At 32.0% G+C, this 24,006-nt stretch overlaps 1 protein-coding gene across 1 annotated transcript; it reads right to left on the bottom strand.

Moving 5' to 3' along the window:
* Window positions 1-970: 970 nt before the first annotated feature.
* On the bottom strand, window positions 971-23,724 carry LOC140056719 (nephrin-like). The gene is made up of 23 exons (XM_072102188.1): window positions 23,601-23,724; window positions 23,093-23,192; window positions 16,366-16,548; window positions 15,132-15,263; window positions 14,435-14,764; window positions 14,071-14,180; window positions 13,542-13,722; window positions 12,667-12,747; window positions 11,529-11,750; window positions 11,062-11,349; window positions 9,712-9,849; window positions 9,262-9,429; window positions 8,698-8,979; window positions 7,931-8,206; window positions 7,207-7,515; window positions 6,883-6,957; window positions 6,122-6,334; window positions 5,503-5,538; window positions 5,088-5,210; window positions 4,827-4,878; window positions 4,392-4,690; window positions 3,729-3,862; window positions 971-2,471 (listed from the first exon to the last, which is right to left on the bottom strand). The coding sequence occupies exons 2-23, from the start codon at window positions 23,133-23,135 to the stop codon at window positions 2,343-2,345; spliced, it is 3,804 nt and encodes a 1,267-aa protein (XP_071958289.1). The 5' UTR covers window positions 23,136-23,192; window positions 23,601-23,724; the 3' UTR covers window positions 971-2,342.
* Window positions 23,725-24,006: the final 282 nt, after the last annotated feature.

Raw genomic sequence — 24,006 nt, 5'->3', positions numbered from 1 at the left:
AATACCGTATATTATACGGTATTTTTTGAATACCGTATATATACGGTATATTTTTGGCAGCAGAAACTGCGCTCATAAAAAATATACCGTATTTTGTATACCGTATTTTCCCCACAAAATTTGTGGATAAAATACGGTATTTACAAATTTATACCGTATTTTTTGTACCCGTTTCTGCTGCCAATAAAAAATACCGTATTTTTTTTTACATGACAAAAGGTCAACATTCGTGTTTTATTTTCTGTCGCTGTCAGCTGCTTTACACACGTGTATAGACGTCTTCGCTCCACATTTTCGCCGAATATATTATATTCGGCGAAAATGTGGAGCGAAGACGTCACAGTTTTACTAAATAAATGTGTGTGGGGAAGCTAAAATGTCTGGCCAAATAAAAGGGACAACCACATTTATAAAGACATTTCTAAAAAAATAAAGCAGGAGTATGGAATAGACTTGTCTCCAAAGCAAGTAAACTCAAAGCTGAAGAGCCTGCGAAAGCAGTACAACATTGCAAAATACAATAACTCGGGGAAGGAACGAATTAATTGTCCCCATTACGATGTTTTCTGTGCTCTCACAACATCTCTATCACTAGGGCTAGGCTGTTGAGAGTGAGACGTAAAACTTCCTTTATTGCGACTTTTAATTATCGATCAAATAAATGAATGGCAATTTGGGTAAAAAAGATGAAATTTAACACGACCACCCAAGAAGTATTGTTAGCAGAAACGGGGTACTAAAAAATACGGTATAAAAAATACCGTATTTTATACCATATTTTAAGCAGTTGCAGCAGAAACAGGCCCTAACTCGCAGCAAGGAATGTTGTTTGTATAAAATTCAACATTCAATTCAATTCAAACATTTTAACATTTATTTATAAGCATTTATTCAAAATGTCAAATACATACTTTTGAGGTACATAGATATCAAAGATTTTGTACAATATAAAATACATAAAATTACATGCAATAAAAATATGGTAAATAAACAATAATAGAAAGACGAAATGGATATAATGGCTGCAAATAAATAGCACCTATTTAATAATTATAATTTTGTATTTTTAGTTGGAAAAAAAAGCCTGATAAATACATCTGAGCACATCTAATAGGCATATAAATGTCATCTTGAACACAAATTTTTCCACCACAAAATCCAATGTCAATAAAGATGTATTGTCCCCCAAAAACATGAAAAATGAAGATTAATTAAATCAGACTTTGAATGTTATTTTGTAGTTTTAATATAGTTAATCACTTCCGTAGAAAAAAAAAATTATATTTTTACTGCAAAAATGATAAAATATATGGTTAGATTCAACAACAAATTTGACAATTTTTTTGCTTAAAATTACAGTTTTTTCAGGTAAATAATTTTTTTTTTCGATTTAATTTTTGGTCAAAGTGGATAACTATTATAGTACATAAAAATGGCATATTCAACAACAATTTTGTTAAGAATAATTTTTTTTTTAACATCATTGTAAATCATCGGGGACACTGTTTAACAATATGCCTATTGTTAATTATTGTATTCTATCTTGTTACATGCCATTCCTCTGTACTTAGGCCCACACTAAACTAAAAGCATTGTTTTAGTTGCAACACATTTTTCAATTATCTTTACAGAAATTATTCAATAAAATAATGTATACATTCATTTTCATCATTACTTGATTTGTTACATGTCAATACTGTAGTTTGGAAAGAACTTAATGCATGAAAGAAACATTTAAAACTACACAATTTAAACATTTCACAATTTGCATAATCCATAACACAATTAGACACCTTATAAATGTTTGCACCAAATAAAAGACAGAACAGAAAACCACATGATTTAATTGCTACAATAATACTGGATGACATAATTTCATTATTATCAAATAAATAATAATAAAAATATGCCTACCAGTATATTCTACTAACCATGGTAGTACATATTTCTCCATGTTTTAACGAGCTAGATTACTTTATGCCAGCATAAAAGTTTGCTTTAGAAAAATGTCAAATCAACGTTTGCATTACAGCTGTATTTTATTTACACATTTTACATTGGTTACAAGCAATTTTATTATTATTATAATCTTAATCATTTTAAAGAATTTTACAACTTTCTTATAGAAAGAAACACAGTAGTCGTTGTAGTAGTACTTCTCTCATGTCACTAATGTTTCACAAAAATCATAGGCCTCCTGTACTGAGAGAAGAGGCCTAATTTCAACCATCTTTGACCAATAGTAGACTCCCTCTATCATTTAAATCCTGCTTTACTTTACCCATGGAAGTGTAATTTCTGTTTATGCAATTAAAAATTAGAAAAAAAATGTTTTGTTCTTTCTAGACTAAAAATCCTTCCTCGCTGATAGCTTCTCGCCTTGAATTACTAGTAAGAGGATGAGCTTTGGTTAGCGGAACAAAATTTCCCATCTGTACAGGTGGGGGTGTTGGAGTGGACACCTGTCGAACCTGAAGAAAAATAATATGAAGGTAAATTACTTTGAGAAACAATGGCATAAGATAGAATTAATCAAGTAGGATTTTAGTACAGCATTTTAATGTTGCACACATTCTTATTAGCTTTCTTATCAGCTTTTTTCATGCATAAATAAATAGACCATGATCTGATTTCTTTTCACCTAAAGCAACAAGGTAATGATTTTTCTTCCTATACAATCATACTTTAGTCTTAACACAAACTTCCAAGGGCATGTGCTGTCATAAATGTTATTCTCAATTTACATCAATGAGTTGACAAATTTATCCCTGAAACACTAGGGGTATGAATGATTTATTTATAGATGATGTAGTTCTTTATAATATAAGCCAATTTTGGGAAAACATAAGTTATGCAAGTATATTACAGTGACAAATATTATGTAAAACCCTGCGTTTACACTCAATCAGTTATGCTTGCTTAAACTGAGAAGGTGTGAGTTAAAAACTTAGTAAGTTTGTAAATTCAGCTGGCAAAAGTTATTTCTTTATGCAATGACTTTATCCAAATACCTTCACTTGCACTGGCTGTTTTAATTTAACGTTTTTTTTTGTATCTCCGTTGAGATCCAGCCACTGATACAGCATTTTCAGTTTTTCAGTAATTTGCCTTTGGATTTATATAAACATTGAAGGAACATTTTAAACTAAAAATTAATGATTGAAAATCCCATTTTTTGGAAGCTACATACAGGAAAATGTACTAAATTTATTTAAAGGATAAGTGTTAGACTTGCCCCAAGTCTGTATTTATTGTCTTTTTTTTTATTTATTTGTTTTTATTTCGACCGCGATTTTTGTCTGAAAATACAAACTCAAGTAATACACGTAAGAAACGCCATATGTGCAAAAATATATATATTTTTACTAATATTAAGACAAAACTCCGTCTGGAGCCCAGACTAGATAAGTGTATGTGTTGAAGTTTGTTTCGTTTAGCACTGGATGCATTAGTAAAATCAGATAAGTTTAGATCAACAATTTGTTTGTTTTGTTTGGCAATTGTATTTAAAGTTTAAATACCTTTAATACCATATTTATTTTTACTGAAAAAAAAAACATAATTTAAAAGAAAAAACAAATCAAACTTATTTCTCTATTGTTTTAAATTGTGTTGAATGTTTTGTCTTTGAGAACATTTTAACATTTGCCACTTTACAAAGCATCCAGCTCCTCTGTTAGGAAAATGTTTGTGCCTCTGTTGTTCATAACTAAAGCTTGGTGACTTACCTGCCCCGACAGGGTTTTCTGTACTTGGCTTTGTTTCATTCGTAGTAGATCTGCATAATCTTTCTCTTCTTGCTCTTCAATTTCACTAAGTTGGGATTCTGTCACGATACTACCAGTAAGGCCACCACGACCACCTACGATTTAAAATGAAAATTGCTTTATTAGTGCCTTTGTATCAAGCAAACCTACGAAAGCCCATTAATGCCATTTTAAGTATATGTTTTTCGAACGTAATCCGTTCTAACAAATTAGTAATTCGTTTGAACAGATTAATAATCTGTTCAAACGAATTAGTAATCCGTTCAAACGAATTACAACATATACTTTAAATGGCACTTGTTGTATATGTTGCAATTTGTTTGAACGGATTACTAATTCGTTTGAACAGATTATTAATCCGTTCAAACGAATTACTAATTCGTTAGAACGGATTACGTTCGAAAAACATATACTTAAAATGGCATTAATAGGCTTTCGTACAAACCTGTGTATTAAATGTGTTCAATGAAGTAGGTGCACTACAGTGCTGTCAAAAAATAAAAATTGGTTGATCTCTTAAGAGCAATATCATACTACATTAATATCAACAGCAAGTCAATGGCGATGTGTCTTGAAATGGAAGAGGGTAAAGTCAACTTTACATCAATTTATAACAAATTTTACCTCCATATGAGTCAAAACTGCTGTAAGATGGAGGTCGTTCTGGTGGCGCCCTATAGCCTGTATTATATAATCCTCCATTATATTCTGAGAAGTCGGTAGGAGTTGGTGATATCTGCCTGTTATCACTATACCGATCTTCTTCACTGTATGTAGCACCATCACTGTAGTCACGGTCACGTCTTCTTTCATCATATGACCTTTGATCTCCATAGTAGTAAGGATCGTAGTCGGACTCTTTTGAGCTGTCTCTGTCATAACTTGATATTGTTCCGTTTTGATATGGGTTTTCAGATGATTGTCTGAAAAAATTTTTTTTAAATTACATAAACAATTTGAAAGGTTGACATCAATTTGACGTTCTTAATATGGATTTTTCAATGTACTGTAACAAAGTTTACATTACCAAACATAATTAGAAGTAATGAATGTACTTACGATTTAGCAAGTTCAAAATCTTCTTTCTTGATAGGTCCAGGAGAAGATTTTCCTAAATGAGAAAAAACAAATATTCTTTATTCAATACAATATAAACCATTTTTATGGGCATTATTTTCATTTTGATGTAAGTGAAGTCTTGTTTATTCTTTTCAGAGTGCAATTGGTCGGCACAGTTTATTACTGGTTATCTTCCAAACGTACCTAATGTTATTCATGAATAACATTTATACTTTAAGTACAACAGTTTTGTAAAATTACCTAATTTATTTCCCCTTCGTCTTTTGACGAGACAACAGCACAAGAAGCCATTTATGAAAAAACAAAACAGGAATCCGCAAAAGGCAACCAACAGTACAATCCATAATGATACGCCACTAGTACCTACAGATTAAAAAGATTTTATTTTAAAAAATTTAAAAATAGTTATTTTCAACAAAACTATTGGGTGCATGTGAAGTGTCAACATGTGCAAAAACATAATGAAAAAATTTAAAGAAGGGCTAAAGAAAACGGGGTGAAATAAAACTGGTATTGATTTAAAGAAGACGACTTCCACCAGCGGACGTAGTTAAAGAGCAGATACAACATCTGCTGAGTATGTGGGTAGGATGGAAAATCATCAACAGATAAAGATAAGAGGTTTATGCTTGGTTTAATAGTAGCCAATACTTACCTAACTTTTGTAAACCTGGTGCTTGAGTTGGCTCAACTATAAACAAAAAAAACAAAATAAATTTTGTATTACATTTATGTATTATAATGCATTTAAGTAATTTTCAAGACCAATCATTGAATTCAATGGCCTTGCAGTAGTCATACAGTAATGTTAATTTGTATCACATTGCAGAAATTATATATTGTAATATTATGTTTTTTCTAGTAGCTATTGCCTTAATATCTTACTAATCCTATCTGCATTCATATTTATAATCGAGGGCGTGTGGCGCAGTGTGGTACGTTAAACTACTGATCGTGAGACCGAGGTTCGAATCCAACTCTCGCCACATTGCTTGTATTCTTAGGCAAGATACTTTACTTACGTTTGCCTCTCTCCACCCAGGTGTATAAATGGGTATCCGGTTAGATCAAGACACAACTTTACGCTGATTATGAGAGTATGTTTCCATACGTATTTTATCCCAAAAAAAATGATTGGGGTAATAATGTTCAGCGCATTGAGAGCTTGCTTATATGCGCTATATAAGAATGAACTATTATTATTTATTATTATTATAATATAACAATAGTCATATTTTGAAATTAAGTTAAATTTATAACTATATTTTTCTTACCACTTGTGTTTGCTTCAACAGCATGCAGCATAAAGGGTCCTGATCCCAATTCATTGCGACCTCTGACATTAAAATCATACTTTACATTTGAATTTAGTCCAGTGACTGTAAATGTGGTTGAAGAAGGAGGAACTACATCCATTAGCTGAAATGATGTTAGGTCTTCCCTTCTGAATCGAATTTGGTAAGATTGTGTAAGACCGCCATTAAAACCTGTAATCATTTGTTAATATAAATTCTGTTTAAGAAACAATGCTCTGCTATAGCTAGTTTTAATCCCTCCCACTGTGTGAACTTGCCATTGTTTCTGGCTTTCACACCAGTCCCACCCTTTTCCACTCTAATTCCTAGTTTCCTGGACTTTCTGCATTATCACTCCTGAGGAAGATCAAAGTATATTGATCGAAACGTTAAGAAACTCAACAGTTCTTTTCAGAACTAATATACGTGGTGTACCGCAAACTTTATATCAACATGAATTCTGTTATTATACATAAGACAGCAGTATGATGGTATGGCATATTGGACACTGGCACTGAAAGGCATGGGTTCAACACCTGTGTCATACTCTGAAACTTTACTCTAATTGCCTCGTCCTTGATCCCTGTACATATATTACTGAATAATGAACTTGGTAAACTATTTTAAAATAGTATAGTAAGGATTTTTATTGTGAAATTGAATGGTAGTATTCTAATTCTTCAAACGAGAACTTCAAATAAAATGGTTATTTATGAATAGTGTGGCCTCAATATCCTTACCTGGAAGCCATGATAGTTTAACAGAATCATGTGACACAGACAACACTTTTAGGTCAGTTGGAGCTTCTGGAACACCTGGAAATATACAAATTAGTTATTAATTATCTATAATAGGATACAACAGTGAAATAGTTGGGGCAGAAATTGAAATAAATTATGAGATCCTGACTGTAAGTTCTGTATTCACAATCCCTTCAGTTTCATGCTATTTTAGGGTCTTATACGTGACAAGAATAATTTATTCTTCTAGTATAGATCCTCAATATGATATTGAAATAAAAATAACCGTTGATGGAAAAATTAAAGTAATAACTGTGTACTAACTTGTTTTCTCCACTACAATGTTGAATGTAGATTCTCCAATATTGTTATAAGCAACGCATGTGTATGTACCAAAGTCTTGTACCTCGTCCACCTGGTTGATTACCAAACGAGTCTCGTATAGGTCTGATGCCGAAGTTACACGACGAACCTCCATTGTATAACGATTGCTACTGCTGTTCACAAGTTTTCCAAACCGCTGCCATTTAAATTTTACCTCTGGTGCACCTTCTGCTCTGCATTTCAATAGAGCTGTCTGGCCGGTACTTGTTGCCACTTTCCCATTGCCAGCTGTGTCGATTTGAGGTTTATCTAAAAAAATGAAGATCATTTTTCGTAGTATTAGTATATTTCCTAATTTTTAAGAGTCGTTGGGAACAGTTTACTCAAACAGTTCTATTATTTATATGGATAATGTTGTATGAGATTTATATGAATGCTTGAAAGTTCACTTTAGTTTTCAGTGAATCGTGAATGAGTCGTGTTTAGAGAGAGGCATATTGGAGCAGAGTGCCAGTTACGCTAACGGAGCACTTTTCCATTGAAAATCAAGATCAAATTATCTGTAAGCACTTAGTATTATTCTTAATTGCTACTTGGGGATAACAATTTAAAAGAAGAACTTCGAAAACAAATATTGACAGTAATGAAGGTTCAATAGAAAATAAGCACAAAAGGCTGTAACAATGTATATTGCAGTATTGGCATACGTTTGGTTTGCACTTACATTGAACAATAATTAGAACTTCTTTCGAAGCGGGGGAGCCAATACCATTATCAGCAAAACACTTGTAGTATCCTCCATGTTCTTTTGACACCGATGGGATGTTCAAAATTGCGACATCATTGACATACTTTTGAGTAAAACTGGTAGTGTTATAGCCTTCCCTACTCCACTTTATGTAGGCATTTGGTTTGGGGTTTGCGTCTGCTTGGCATCGAAGTTCACCACGTGTTCCAAGGTTTACGATTATTTGATTTCCGGTTGTAATTGCAGGAGAATCTGATGAAAACAAATTGATTATTGTAGTAATAGTCTCTATCCATTCTAATACATTGTATATTTTACATCCTATTTCATTTTCCATTTAGTTAACCCAACTTTTTTTTTTAATTTGTTTGTTTTTGTTTTTCCTTGATGAAATGAAATGAAATAAGCACATATTATGATAACATAGTTATTGTTCATTATTCAAGACTTTTGTGACCATCAAGTCTTGTGTCTTGTTTAAATTTTTTCTGCTCACTCTGATGGTAGTAGAAATCGCCTACATCAGTGATGGTATTGTGACAATTTACTTATGTACAGAGGCAAAAGCTATGACGGTGCCCCAGAGCTAAAGAGGCCCTAGACTAAATGAGCAGCCCCAATCACCCAGTGTTAAAGGGCCCTTACGAGTGCTAAACCAGGGGCCTTTGCCCACTGTGTTTTGCAACTGCTTCTGCGCACACACGGATGATTATGTTTTGATTGTGTATACTAATAATACTTACATTCAATGTTTAAGGTAACTGTAATGTTACCTGTGCCTATTTCATTGGTTGCTAGGCATTTGTAAACACCTGAATCACTTCTGGTCGCATTGTGTATAACAAAAGCCCCAGATTCTTCCATTTCGTATTTTGAATTTGGCAGAACAATATCAACATCATTTTTCATCCATTTCAGCGTCACGTCAGATGGGTTACCATGAGCCCCACATTCAAGTCTGACCGGGCCAGTAAGCTCTGATTTGCGAATAGTTGTTCCTGTTTCCACTGTCATTTTAGGTGCATCTAAAATAACAAGACATAATTTAATTCAATTCAACTTTATTTAACCACAGAGGCCCATGAGCACATGGTTGTTCTTCCTGGGACCTTGCACATACAACAACAAAAACAAATACAATTTAAATATTGAAAAGTTTAAATTAAGGTTATGTTTTAAAGAACACTTTTAATGTTTGCAATACTATCAACATTTTTAGTTAAGTTTACACACATAAAACAGGAATGTTGAATTTGATTCTTTATAACATTGTGGTTATGAGTAATTACGGTAATAGAAAAACTTACATTGAACATCTAGAGTGATGGCATCATTTACACTTTCGGTGAGCAGTTCATTGAGGGCGCTGCATTTAAATATCTTCCCATTATCGTCTGGGCTTATTTTTCTCAGAATTACTTTGTTGCGTGTTGAATATCCACCATTAGCTGATGAAATGTTACCCAAATCCATTCCTGATGACACAACGAAAGAAAAATTTCTAAATAAGTAATATAACAGTATCTAATGTAGTTATAGTACTATACATTAAGGTACCTGAAAGTATGTGTTTCTCCTAAATTAATTTGTTAACTTGATGTTAATTTATTTTATTTAATCTTCAGGAAAAACATTATAGACAAGGCAAAGGTGCTAAGCTAAGCACTATCGAATGGGCTCTCCATCATACACCTGAACACATATATGTAAAACAATAAATATAAAATATATAACATTGTAAAGTAGTGTTATATTACCCTCAATTTCTGTTCCATCTTTGTACCAGGTGATAACAGACACAGGATTACTGCTAGCTGTTTTACACTTAATGATGACATCATCGCCTTCTTTTAGTTTTTCTGCAGGGAGCGTGACATGAACTGTTGATGGCGGAACTGTAAGATATGAAAATGTAGAGTAAAGCTCAATTTTTACTATGATTTCACAAATTTTTAAAAGATTGCCTCTTTGTTGGCAACTTTTTCTATATTAAATCTAGAAACCTACTTTGTACATTTCTTACTGTACTGCCATGATTTATAGTCATATCTCAGTTAAGGAGTTAATTAAAAACAGACGTTCTGTGTACAAATCTGTGGTGCACTTTTGGAACCCATTGCATCTTTCAGAAAAAGTAGTTAGGAGTTACCCATCTCAGTTTCTTACTTGGACAGATTAAATAGTGCCGTTTGGTGGAAGCTTGACACAAAACCACCCCTTAGGCCGTGTTTATACAACACCCTAAATTTGAACACGGCTTTAATTTTTAGCGTGTTGTTCGGACCGAGGTCAACCCACCTTAACGTTTGCTGTTATACTAGAAATCACGATACCGTGTTATACCGGAAGTTTCATCAACACGCAGTGCATGCTAGGATAAAAGGTCAAATCGTTGATCGCGCTTGAATTGGCTGAGTTGTCAACAATCATCGTCGCCTCCTCACTGTCCGATGTATTCGCGCGGTTTTTACCATTTTCATTATATTGTATTCGTTCACGTTTGCATTGTTGTTTATTTTGTTCTCGGTTCATTTAAATTAATAAAAGTTATTTTAAGGGTTTCATTGTTTCATCTATACACTATGGAAGAAGATGCCATTTTTGCGATGTTATTTTTTTTATTCTGTTTGGAGTGGGAAACGATAGAGGCCTACTACCACTACGAGTTGGCCCCACTAGCTAGGCTAGGCGTAAGACGTGGTAGGAGGATGATTGCTGGCAGCGAAGCAGCAATAAATGGGCCCAATCTTGTTAGCAATGATTGATATTACGACCTGTTTTAACGAGAGGTCAAAATATACCCTGAGGACACTTCCAACACGGTAACGGCGACCGGGAATCCACCAAATTTTAGGATTCAGCCAAGTAGCCTTTTTTGCAATTAAAATCTCATTACACGGAATCTCTTTGTTGTTATACAACACACTTTTCGTAGGCGTGTAGAATATGCGTGTAATAGCGTGTTGTATAAACGCGCCCTTAGAGTACATGAATATCATTTATATCTAGTTCACATTTGGAGCGCTATATAAGCAACATAATTATTATAATTTTATGTGCGAATGCATGAACGAAATAAAAATGTACAAAACCAAACACATACTTACATAACACATTAAGTTTCTGTGAAGCATGCAATGGAATGTCAGTGGCGGTATTAGTGGCATTACAGGAATACGTGACTTGGTTATCTTCCTGCGACAAAATCCATGTCAGTTTACTGTTAGCAAGATGTGAACTTTTTTCATACACTCCTTCGAGTTCCTGATCTCCTTTATACCATTGAAGATTGGCTAATGGATTCCCGCCAACTGACACGCAGGTTAAACTCATCACTGACCCGGCTCTGACCTTTGCCCCTTTATAGCCTGATATGAAAGGTGGATCTGGTTTATCTAAAATGTTAAAGATACCAAGGTAAATAATTATTTTAATAACGAAATAATTGTTTCATAATTAAAATTTTTCAAGATGAAATACAATGATTTTTTTTTACAAGAACATTAAATATATACAGTCAAATCATAATAATATTTAACCAATTATTTGTAAATTGTTGAAATAAAAAACTTACACATAACATTCACTGCTACTGTTGTTTGTGCTTGTTCAAATGTTCGATCATTTGTAGCCTGACACATGTACTGGACAGTTTCCCTGTTTGCAACGCTTGGTATTGTCAGATTCTTGGATGTGATGAAGCCACTGCCTACAACTTCTTTTATAACATCCACATCACCATCGACTATCGCTCCTTGTGATATCCACGACAGATGAGAAGCAGGGTTACTTGGTGCTATTATAAATAAACATTTTTTTTTAAACATTTATTTTTAATTGCAAATATTGAATGATTCTCTTATTTCTTACTTTTTATAAGATGTTTTGTACTTCATAAAAGTTAGTATTTTCCTATTAAAAAAATAGTGCTCCTAATATGGTCATCAATGTTTTTAAAATGTGACTTATCACTATTATTATTGTCTTTTTTGACAACATTTACAATTTGAACAAGAATCTTTGTCTTTGTGATAAATATACATGAATGAATTGAAGACAATAAAATAAGCACTTTCTTATGGAAGGGGAGGGGCTTTTAAAAAATGATTTCTGTTGCAAATTTTTAATTTATGTACATTTTATCAAATGTTACTGTATATCTGAAATTCATGCCTGTAGCTGAGCTTTAAAAGCTTTGTAAGAACAACACAATCTATTGTTAGAGATTGTTCAAGACAGATCAAACAAAGTAATTATTTTTGATTGATCTGATAAAGTAATTTAGTTTTGATTGATAGGGTAATGATGTGCAATATGGAGAAGAAAATGAGGAAATAACTGAACAATACTACAAATATCAAGCAGAATATTTGTTTTTTGCTTGAAGTAGAATCTTATATTACTGGTATAGACGTAGTGTTTTGCAAGTTTTTCATATTTTGTGAGATCTAACCATATTCATTCATCAATTTATTTTTAAAACTTACAATGATTTCAAACTGTAAAGGTTCTTACAAGCATTTCCAAGCAAGTGAATCCCATTACCATTAAGAATATTATAACTGTATTTACTAAATCTTTCTTTAACATTTTTTAGAAATTTTTGTTCTCTCTTTATTATCAAAACGATAGTTCAAATTTGATGAATAGATGGATGGACATATGATGTGGCCAAGGAGTATAATGGATAGGAAACATAATGGCAATCTCACCTGATGTGCATGTAAGTAAAACAGAATCACCTTCTTTGACCAAGCTCTCATGACCTGTGACATTGACATATGCTGAACCATCTAGGAAACAAACACCGTAGAGGTAGAATAGTCAACAGGATATTAAACGAGTATAGCATAAATGTAATATTGAAATATAAGTACTATATGGTCTTAAGCTCTGTCTACATATCAAACTTTATGTGATGTGCCCATATAGAAACATGATGTCATATCACTACCATGTTTGGGCATATCACTACCATATTTGGGCACATCACACTTTTTTGTCAAACTAGTTTGATAGTATAGAAGAATTAATAGTTATTAGCTTGTGGGCTGTGACATGTTTTTCCAGTACTGAATAATTGGCACATTAGAAAATACTTGTTATTCTAAAGAATATTTGGTAAAGTTCCATTTGAGTAGGATTCAACATTGATGTGATTTCTTTAAAAAGTTGTAGTTGTAAACATTGTCTTATTGATTGGTTAGATGCTTTCAATTCAATTCAACTTTATTTCAGACAAACCGTCCATATGAAACATATACATATAATAAAAAATAAAAGAAATACAAAACATTATACTGTCATGGAGAGAGGACCAAGAATTATTTGTCAACATCCTACTCGAATGTAATTGTACAACAACGTAGTAAATTCAGGGCCCCAGCCACCAGTACGGTTGGTAAGGTTTCGACCCTGACAACCCTTTGATCTGCACAGAAGATTATTCCCTTTTTTTGCGCCACAACAGCACCATTTTAATTCTTGTGGCTACGGCACTGTACTTTTTCCCTTGATGCAAAACTACAGTAGTAGACATTATATTGTCATGTTATTAGTTTTTTATGTAATAATAAGAAAATCTTACAAAATACTGTTAGAGTAATTGTTGTTGTATATGGTGTTTCCAAAAAGATGCTACTGACTCTACACTCGAGTTCCACATTATGATCACCATACCCGACATCGTAAACCAACTCATTCTGAGCATTGTTGGCTACAGTCGTGTATGATGAATCAAATATCTCGCCATTCTTATACCAGAATACCTAAAAATTAAAAATCAAATACTGTGATTATTGTTTGTATTGGTAAATTTTGAATATGTATTTGGCCTACACATGTCATGGAGCTATTCAGTTTCTCATATGCTATGAATCTTATAGCTTCAAGGATAAAAGTAATCTAAAATATAATGCCATAAAATATATCGCGCCACCATGTAATTTGACCCATCATCCAAACTGTTGCTTGTCGGTGGTCAGCTCATGTGCATTGTGTCATCGTATTGCGTCTGCTTGAGATCCAAGCTATAGAGGTTGCACAGTAGAGCTTGGAAAACTGACCACCATCTGCAACAAGTCATTAAATCATCGTGCATCACAAATGCTACTTACATCAGGTTGTGGATTTCCACCATAGGATGAGCAGGTAAATGTTGCCGATTGACCACTTTTTAAAGGAGTCGATGGATCATAACCTGTAACAAACGGTTGTTGTGGTGCAGCTGCAATAGAAAATTATAGTTTTACAAAATATTATATATAAATAATTGTAAATAAAATGTGTAAAGCGGTTACAGCAGGGGCACCACAAATAAGGCACTGGTTCAAGCCTCTCGTAGACTATTGTTGTGGTGGTAGTCTTTCTCGGTTATGTTCACGGTAAACTGAGGGCCTAATCCAAATTGACTCATATGTTGATACACGTTAATTCAACCCTTATAATGTCATGCCATGTAGTGTGAGACAAAAGACTTACATTGTACATCCAGTATAACGGTAGTAAATGTTGTGTACCCTTGTAAAGCAGGATGTTCAACTATGCATTTAAACACGACGCCATTTTGCGCTTTTGTTGGTTGTATCGTAATGGTACTTGCAACATTTTTTTTCTTGTTGTTTGGATCACCAGCATTGCTGATAACGATGATGGGTTGAGCAACAGTTGGGTCACCATCCTCTAACCATGTGATGGTCGCTTCCGGTTGTGCATTGTTTGCCTCGCATGTTAAACTGACTGAGCCTGGTGGTCGCACTGTGACTTTGCTACCATTTGAATAGGAAGTAATGACTGGATCATCAGGTGCAACTAAAAGATAGTAGTTAACTTTAATTAGTAATTAAATAGTGCCAAACAAACTTAACAAAATAATTTTTATATCGATTGCCTTTCTGCTAAATTTGTGCACCTAAACAAACCATTAAAATATTGTTATTTTTCTTAAAAAAACATTAACATTACCCAAAATGCAATGCGATCAGGCAGTCAAGAAGCTACAGTAGTTGATTCAATGTTATTTTGCATTGTTTGCACAGTAGGCCTAATAACCGATTAATTGTTGGGTGTGTTAACCGTTATTTTCAGGTTGCAATTTCACAAATTATTAACCAGTTATTTTTTTGCAGCAGAACATTTTTTTAAGTAACACTACATTTATTCACAAACTGTACTGTACCTTGGACAGTGAGGTGTGCACTATCAGATATTAGCTGAGGATTGTCTGCTACTGGCGATACCTGGCATGTGTAATCATCATCATCTTCAATTTGAGCATTCGTTATTTCAAGATTTCCACCAGAAGTTTCCGCTGAAAAAAATCACATTTATATAATAAAAACCAAGTTTAATACCTAAATCTGTTCATTTTTTAACATCACAGTTAATTCATACCAGAAAGCTTATAGACTTTCGACAATGATACGGTAATCTTGCACACATAATCTCTAGGAATTTGGCGTCACGCATTAGTTCATTCTCATTTCATGGGTTCATTGATTTTACTACCAGGTTGCCTCTCTGTGGAACATCTTGTCCCTGACACAATCTTTTTATTTCTGTTTGATATCTTGGAAAAGGTTATTTTGTGTCTTATAATTAGTGTAATGTTAAAGATATTGTCCCCCTGAAAAAAATAATTTAAATAATTTAAAATGTTCTCGTTGAATTAAAAGCCATTTTAATTTCACATAATAATTATCCACTTTGTGACCAAAAATTAGATCGAAAAAAAATTATTTACCTGAAAAAACTGTAATTTTAAGCAAAAAATAGTCAAATGTACTGCCAGCCAATGGATTTTTGTATTTTATAAGGGAAAACTTTTTTTTTTTACGCAAGTGATTAGCTTCATTAATAAGACAAAAAAATAACCTATTCAAAGTCTGATTTAATTAATCTTCATTTTTCATGTTTTTGAGGAACAATACATCTTTAATATATAGAACATCCCTGATTGCAGAATAAAATTAATTTTCCAATAGTTGAGCGCTTGCTACTTATGCTTTAATTTAAATGCTAAACCTTATAAAGCAATTTTAATTTATTGATCAATTTTTATATTCTTCCAATATCATTAGTAATAGTCTTCGCTTTCTGACACTGCTTAACTAATATAAACTTTAAATTAAACATTGAGGTCAAAGTTACATATTTATTACAGTGCAGAAAGGATTTTTTTTTATAGAAAATGTTAATTTCATATTTACTGTAACTGTGTTAGAACATTTTTATCTTCTTCAGATAGATAAAAAGAGGTCCAAAAATCCATATATTGCAGAGTTAATTTTACGTTCATTTTCAACCTTAGATTCTTAAATGTCATTCCATCACTCACTTTGAAAGCTCAACCCTATTAAATATTTATAAAACTGTAGTAACTAGTTAACTTGCATCCAGAGAAGATACATTACCTGTGATTCGATAGCGTGGATATGTTGTCAGGTCCCTATTGGCTGTTGAACCAAGGATCTCTCCTCCTTTCAGCCAATAAATATCACCTTGTAAATTATTGATGAGGCATATTAAAGTTGCTGTAGCGCCCTCTATTACAGTTGTATCTTGAGGTTCTATGTTGAAAGACTGCTCCGTTGAGACTGAAATCAAAGAAGTACAAAAGTATGTATTGATTGGAGTCCTCAGGATGTGGAAAACTCAAATTAGTACAAAAAAATATTTCCATACATTAACAAAATCAATATTTTTAAATAATGCATTAAAATGCAATCTGTGTGTGTGCTGTGCTCATTTGTAGTGTAATAATACAGTATTATTTGTTTATGTATTTCACATGCGTTATTAAAAATCATCTTTTCAGTTGATATTAGTAAATGTTCTTTAATGATGAAAATGCAATTAACACTCCTATATCCTATGTTGTGTAATTTAGGGCTTGGGTATAACATACAGTAGGTCCATGGTTATAATTGATAGGGCTTGGTGGGATTTGTCGTAACGTTCCTGGAAATCGCTTCAGGCGTTGCATATTCCTTATGTAAGGGAAAATCATGAAAATTCCCTGTATCTATGTCTCTATTGGAGGGAGGAGAGAGCACTGGTCATTCAATATTAGATTTACACTGAAATTATGTTCTTTTATTTGTTTTTGTCCCATTTAAAAATGTAATGTAGGGCTCGGTAGGACTTAAGCTTGGTTCCCACTTTATTGCAATGCAAATACAGGCACAATGCAAACCAGTTCAGATAACCCATTTTGTCATTTGTCAAATAATCACTGTGCTTAAGTCTTTGTGTTGTGTCGGATTGGGAACCAAAATTTAATTTATGTAAAGATGACTTGAATTTATTACAATACACAATTGTACAATGTGATCAGAAGACTCTTTCCAATCTATTTTGATACTGACCTATACAGGTTCTAGTTTGTTAAAATGCTACAGTTAACATAAATGTTTATGTAAAGCCTGCACTGAATACAGAATGACATAAATACATTCAAGCTATCCAATAAATAGGACCGTCAATCAAATCCCTAATGTAAACATTGCGCTCTTTACAGCCTATTATTCTCTACCTTCTGTTGTTGTTTGAACAATTAGATATTTAACATCAAAAGATTAATTTTTAATATCTAAAGTTAAATGGAATTTGTAAAACGAATAGAAATTGAATCTGCCAAAGTATATATAAAAATAAAATTTGATGAAAATAACAATAAATCAAAAACATTTTGTTTAATGAAATATGGTTTTTTGAAATTGACTTTTTTTTTGTGGCATACTAAGTTTGATAGAGTGTAGACAGAGCTAAAGAATCAACATTGTTTATATACATGATTCATATTACAATGATGGATTCTAGCAGTGGAAAGACTATATAATCAAAATATCTTTGAGAAAAAAAACAGGTTTTTGGTAAACAAAGCAATTAGATGAAAATAAATCAAAACAATGTATTAATACAAAAACAAAAAATAGGTGTACATTAGGAGCCAAGAAGCTAAGTGAGATTTTCTCATAAATCAAAATGTAAATGTATATCTTCAAAGCAATTTTTTACAAATCAAATGAGTGAAATTTTTATTGATTTACTAAGACATATCTGAACCAAATGATTTCAACAATCAAATAATATTGCTATTTTTTGCTACAATATAAATGGTTTTCATATTACAATATTTGGAATTTTCAGTAAAAAAGTCAAAACAAATTATGTTGACAATAGTATTTTGATATTCAGCATATAATGAAAAATATTGATTTGACATGTGAAAAACAGTAGTCATCTATGATTATTGAGAATATTTTTTGGGAAGATTGGAAAAATGTATGCAGTACTGTATAGTTTTTCACATTATTAGAAAGTAGAATTTCCCTGCCAGTTTAACAACATAGAAAATAGAAATATAATGAAAATATAATGAGTTTTCATTATATTGCAGATGGAAATTACATTTCAAGTGACTCACATAAGATGTCGTGTGTTAGTCAAATTATTAAATCTTCCAGTTAAATCTACCCTGCTATGTCAAAACAATTACCATAGAAATTTATTTTTGCACACCCTTAATTTTTCTGAATTTTGCAGCGAGTACGCAAATTTGCAAATTTATAGAGTGCAAAATAAAAGAATTTTGTTACAAATGAAATTTCTGATAGAGAAATTCAAACATTTATATTTGCAAAAATGGTGATAAATTTTTGATTTAAAACAATTAACTTTTGTAGTTCTATTTTTTAAATGTATTTACAGTATCTTTCCCGAAATGTAGGGTTCAAATAATCAGATTAAGAAAGCATTAGACAGACTCAATTCAATCAGTACGCAACAGACGAGAGATGATTTTGCATTCATACTTTTCCAGACACTTAAAACAAACAACAAAACCAGGCCTATTGACTATAAATACCATATTTATAGTTAACTGAGTAGTTTCCCATAATACCAACCAACGTGTAGGTACTCTACCAATACAGTATTTGTGAAGTTGATTAAGTTGATACCTAATTAATACACTCCTGCCATAGTAATATTCAATCAAATTTTACCGAGATTGTGAAAGCATTGTTATGTACTGGTTATATAATAGAAAATATTGAAATTACTGTACCATCTTTTATTTATGGAATAATTGTTCTTATGTTATTTTCTAGCTCAGAGAGCCTAATGAATTTTTGGTTTTCCAAAAATAATTTGTTTTTTTATCGAATAGGCCTACACAGAAGAAATTCAACAAGTTTCAAGATTGAGAATTCCTCAATCAAGAAATGGACTAATATATTAACAAAGATCAGGGAGTACAACTCCCTGCAAAGATAAAGTAGAGGTGTCAACAACCAGCAGGTGGCAACAAGAAGTATGTCTTATTGTTCAATAAGTCATGATATAAAATTGTGATAACATATTTTGCACTGTTGGGTTATTATTAAGGTTATGGAGGAAGTACAGCAGTATCTTTATATCCTAGAATGTTTTATCTGGTAGAAATGACCCCATGATCCGGTAGAAATGACCCCATGTTCAGGTAGAAATGACCCCATGATCAGGTAGAAATGACTCCATGATTAGGTAGAAATGACTCAATGATCAGTCAGAAACGACCCCAAGATAATATTTCACACAATATGTCACATAAACAGAACATTTTGTAAGACATTGTATATTAGACATTAACTTTAATATAGCAATACAAAAATTATTGACTGCAGTGTTAACAGGTAGGCCTATATATCGTTCCGCATTTCCCTAAATTCCCTAAATATCGTCTTGTTAATTATTTTGTCTGAGAAGGTTTATAAATATTGTATACTATACTGATTCATTGATTGTATGCAGAGTACGAATGGGTAATCTTCAAGAATTTGGGTTGAGAGTTTCTAAGCGTATTTATCTCTCATTTCACCTCCTGGAATTAAATCATGTGATGTGATTGGTTATTGAATCTTTAGAACGTGTTATCATTGATAAATGAGAGTTAAGGATAATCATTGGCAAAGTTTTCATCATTTATTCATTATGGAAGAAGACAGATTGTTACTTGACCTGAGCCTTACTAGGGAATATGATGCTTGATAGAGCTTTGGAGATGATGGCATTCAGATGGTGTATCTCTCCAAGGCCTTGAGTTCTAGGCCTAGATGAGAGGCTGATTTTACACCTGAGTTGCTACTGATCATCAACCATTAGTGATGCCTTTTGAGCATACGTCCCCTGCTGAGGTTTACCACAAACTCCACCTCTTTAATTTTAATTGTTTATTGTATCACATGTAATCTGAAGTACATGTCAAAACAATACAATTGTTTATTCAAGTAACAGTTCTTAAATGACATCATGGTAGAGTTTGTGTGATCAAAATATGTAAAATAGGTTTTATTTTACTTGGACGGTCTACTCTTACTGTACTGTACCTACTGTACTGATCTGCACTGGTACAGATCCCTACATTTTTTAAAGAAATTATCCTCTCCACTTTTCATTATCTTTGTGAGAACACTATTATTAGAAACACAGTTTTACAAATTTGTTTGTCCACGAATCCCCTCCCAACCCCTCCCAACCCCACAACAAAAACAGTGGCAGTGTAATGACTTTAAAATGTATAAAAGGCACGTCATACTTATAAAAATGTGATATCATTATTAATATAGAGTTCAAACTTTGATTTAAATTTTGATTTCTTTTATTATAGAATCATCAATTACTTTCAACAATATATTTTAATTGAGATCAAAGCTTCATAAGTCCTGTGTATTGTTGATACACGGCAATTCAAAGGCAGCTCGATTCAAACCACCTTAGGGCAAACTGGGTTCTATTATTCTCTTTAAAAATAAATCTTAATAATAAGGCCATTCTTACATAAAAAAGCCCAGACAACAAATTTTTAACAACAATTATTTGATATGTGATCTTTATCACCACCCAAACTATTCATCATATGGTAAATACAGATTGGAAAAGAAAGACAAGAAAAAAAATACGGTGTCTAGTATGTGAAGTCAGATTATCAAAACTAATAAGCGTAAACTAAAAAGAGAAAACAAATGTCGGTAAATCATGCCGGGTAAAGGCGTACTTACGTACCACCTGTGGGCATGGCTTTATCAGAGCAAAGATTTTCTACTTTAATGGTCTTTTATTAAATGTTAACAACTTGGACTAAACTCAATGAAAACTTAATGATTAAGACACCTGATATGGTAAATCTCTGGTTGGAATTCAAAATTGGTGTATTTTGGTCTTTAGAACTTAAACAATTGTAAAGGAAGTTTATTGATTTTAATCAACACAAGTCTCCAAACTTATAATAACTTCATTTTCAGGGGAATTCTTATCTCCCTCACACATTTTTCCAATTAGTACACAACAAAGAGTAGCAATAATACATAAATATAAATGTAAGTAGATCCGTTACTGTGAAGAATTTTAAATAAAAAACGGAAATTAATATTAGATATTTTTTTACTGGTACTGGAACATTTCTTTATTAGAAATTGACATTTCTAAATCAATTTACAATCTAGCTTTTTTCCAACAACTATTAATAATCTTGTCGCGCTGCCTTATTTCTGGTATTTTTCACTGAATTTTGATTATTAAATCATGGTAAATGGTAAATAAAATGTTTTCTACTATTAAACGTTAAATTGAAATTTAACTTAATGTCAATACAGATTTTCTTATTGGTGTTTTAAGTATGTCATCTGCTCGTAAGATATTTAAAAATCAGGTTTTGCTTTTCCTAAATGATATTTTTATTAACAAAGAATGTTGTTTTTTCCTATAATAATCAAATATATTCCATGAAATATTGTAAATTACAGTTTTCTATTCAAGGTTTTGAACATTATCTTAAACGCATTCATTTAGATTTGATACAAAATTATACAGATTTAATATGACAGTTGGCATAGTAAATTGCTATTCTGATCCATGGCTCCAAGTGCTTTTTGAAGGGTAGGTATTGGACATTGATGAATTGGACATTGATTTGTAGTGTCTTATTACAAAGTGTTGTAGTTTAACTTGTATGACAAGTAATGACATGGAATAAAGAAATAAACATGTTAATTCCCCTTGAATTTAACTTCCTACAGAGAAATGTTCTTATTAATATTAATCAGTGAAATATAATTTTTTATCGCATTTTATAACAAGAAACAAATTGATTTTGAATATGAATTAAACAATATAATACACAAACTAATACTTCATTCTATCCGTGAAAAAAAATCCATTTAAAAATGTTACAAAAGCGAGTTATGTTTAACTGAGGAAACAATATTAAAAACTAATGTCTAATCAGTACACTGTACTATTATCCAAACTTAAATTTGAAGGGGTTCAGTATGTTTATATTCTGTCGGTTAGGTTACGAGTGTTGTACTCTTTATTCCATCTCATTTTAGTGTACTATTCAAAACATGTACATAGGACATGTTGAGGGATTGACAATGCACATGCATACAATCTGAATTTGATATATAGAAAGTACTGTAGAGTAAAAAAAACCAATATGGGACTTTTTTCTCCAAAATACCAATGCTTTTCCCATATGAATTCTCATGATAAAAAGTAGGACTATAGTGCACTATTAATTTAACTCAACACTGGTATTACTAACTACTTCTGTTCTATTGGCCAATAAAAAAGTACTTGATTATCCTGTGGGATATTAGTGGCCAGTAGGTCACAAATTAAAAGATCGTAAACATCATTACTATACCACAGGCTGTTAAATCAATGACAGGAACATAGTAATTGAACCATATATAAAAGAGCTAACAAGGTAGTTGTAGTTCATAGTAGGTGATATCCTTTTCCAAATCAAGAAATTAAATTAAAGTCTACTGCTAGATAATAAAAACATAGCTGGATTTATCCTAGTCTATTTGACATTAATGTCTTGTGAAAAATGTCTACAAGCAATCCAACATTTAATTTAAAATTGTGATATAAAAAATCCTGATGACAACAAATTTTACAAAGAAAAAAAAACAAATTTAAACAACAGTAAGACATCATTGTTAGACCAATAATATATTAATTCAAAGGCAAAATACTGAAAAAAAAATGGGGTTTTTTTCTGTGGGGGTATCAGTGGCTGGATCTTAATGATAAGTGATATTTTGTAGCCCTACAATAGATAGATTTTTACTTAATTTTGTTTAATCTTACCTGATGAAACAATAAATAAAATGCAGAAAACTTGACGATACATTGCTGTTGATTGGTGTTGAACTATTGAAATAATCCCAGAAAGACAAACATTTATTGGCTGTAAAAAAAAATGAATTTTATAGTCCTTAATTTCACATAAACATTCATTTCCTGTACATATTATTCATTTATGATGTACGGTGCCTGTTGATTTTGTTGATTATTTTTATGGTCTTTTAATATAAAAATCCACCAGCACAGTACAAAATTTAAGTAAATATAATTATTGTTTTCAGTTTATTCGTTAGAGAGTTATCTTCCGAAATAATCATTATCATCATTTATTGTTTACCGCTGTTAGTAAGAAGAAACACAAAATAGAGAATAAATAAATATTAGATAGAATCAATTTCCACTTTTTAAAATTCCATAACTTCAAAATACATGTAATAATATACAATGCTTTTTAATACTGTATGTATAGTTTTTAATTTGCTTAAGTTTAAAAAAAAACTGCTCAGCTTACCTATAACTTGTGTTTATTATTCCCAGGTACTCCGACCCATGTGCGTCTCTTTCGTAGCAAGTCCTGTGAGTGACTGAATTAGGCTCTTCTTACCAGCTGCTGTGAATTCACTCGACTTAACCTCCCAAACTCTGCAAGAGAACCAAAACAATGCATTAAATATGTCCAGATTAATTTTTGATCGGATTTAAAACATTTCAGATTAAACTGACTGGAAACATGTCAAGGTAAACAGAATTTTTTTTTATGAATACAGCAATTCATATAGGCATTCATTGTTCATAAAGATTAAAATACACAACATGAATATACCATTGTAGTCTAAAATAATCATTTTGACCAATAATAGTTGCCCTTATTATTATTAATTACCAATGTTGTTTCAACCATGTTTCAACTGATTATA

Source organism: Antedon mediterranea, chromosome 8 (genome assembly GCF_964355755.1).
Source record: "Antedon mediterranea chromosome 8, ecAntMedi1.1, whole genome shotgun sequence".
Lineage (NCBI taxonomy): Eukaryota > Metazoa > Echinodermata > Crinoidea > Comatulida > Antedonidae > Antedon > Antedon mediterranea.
Note: the sequence above shows the minus strand (reverse complement) of the source record. Positions and strands in the feature narration are given on the sequence as shown.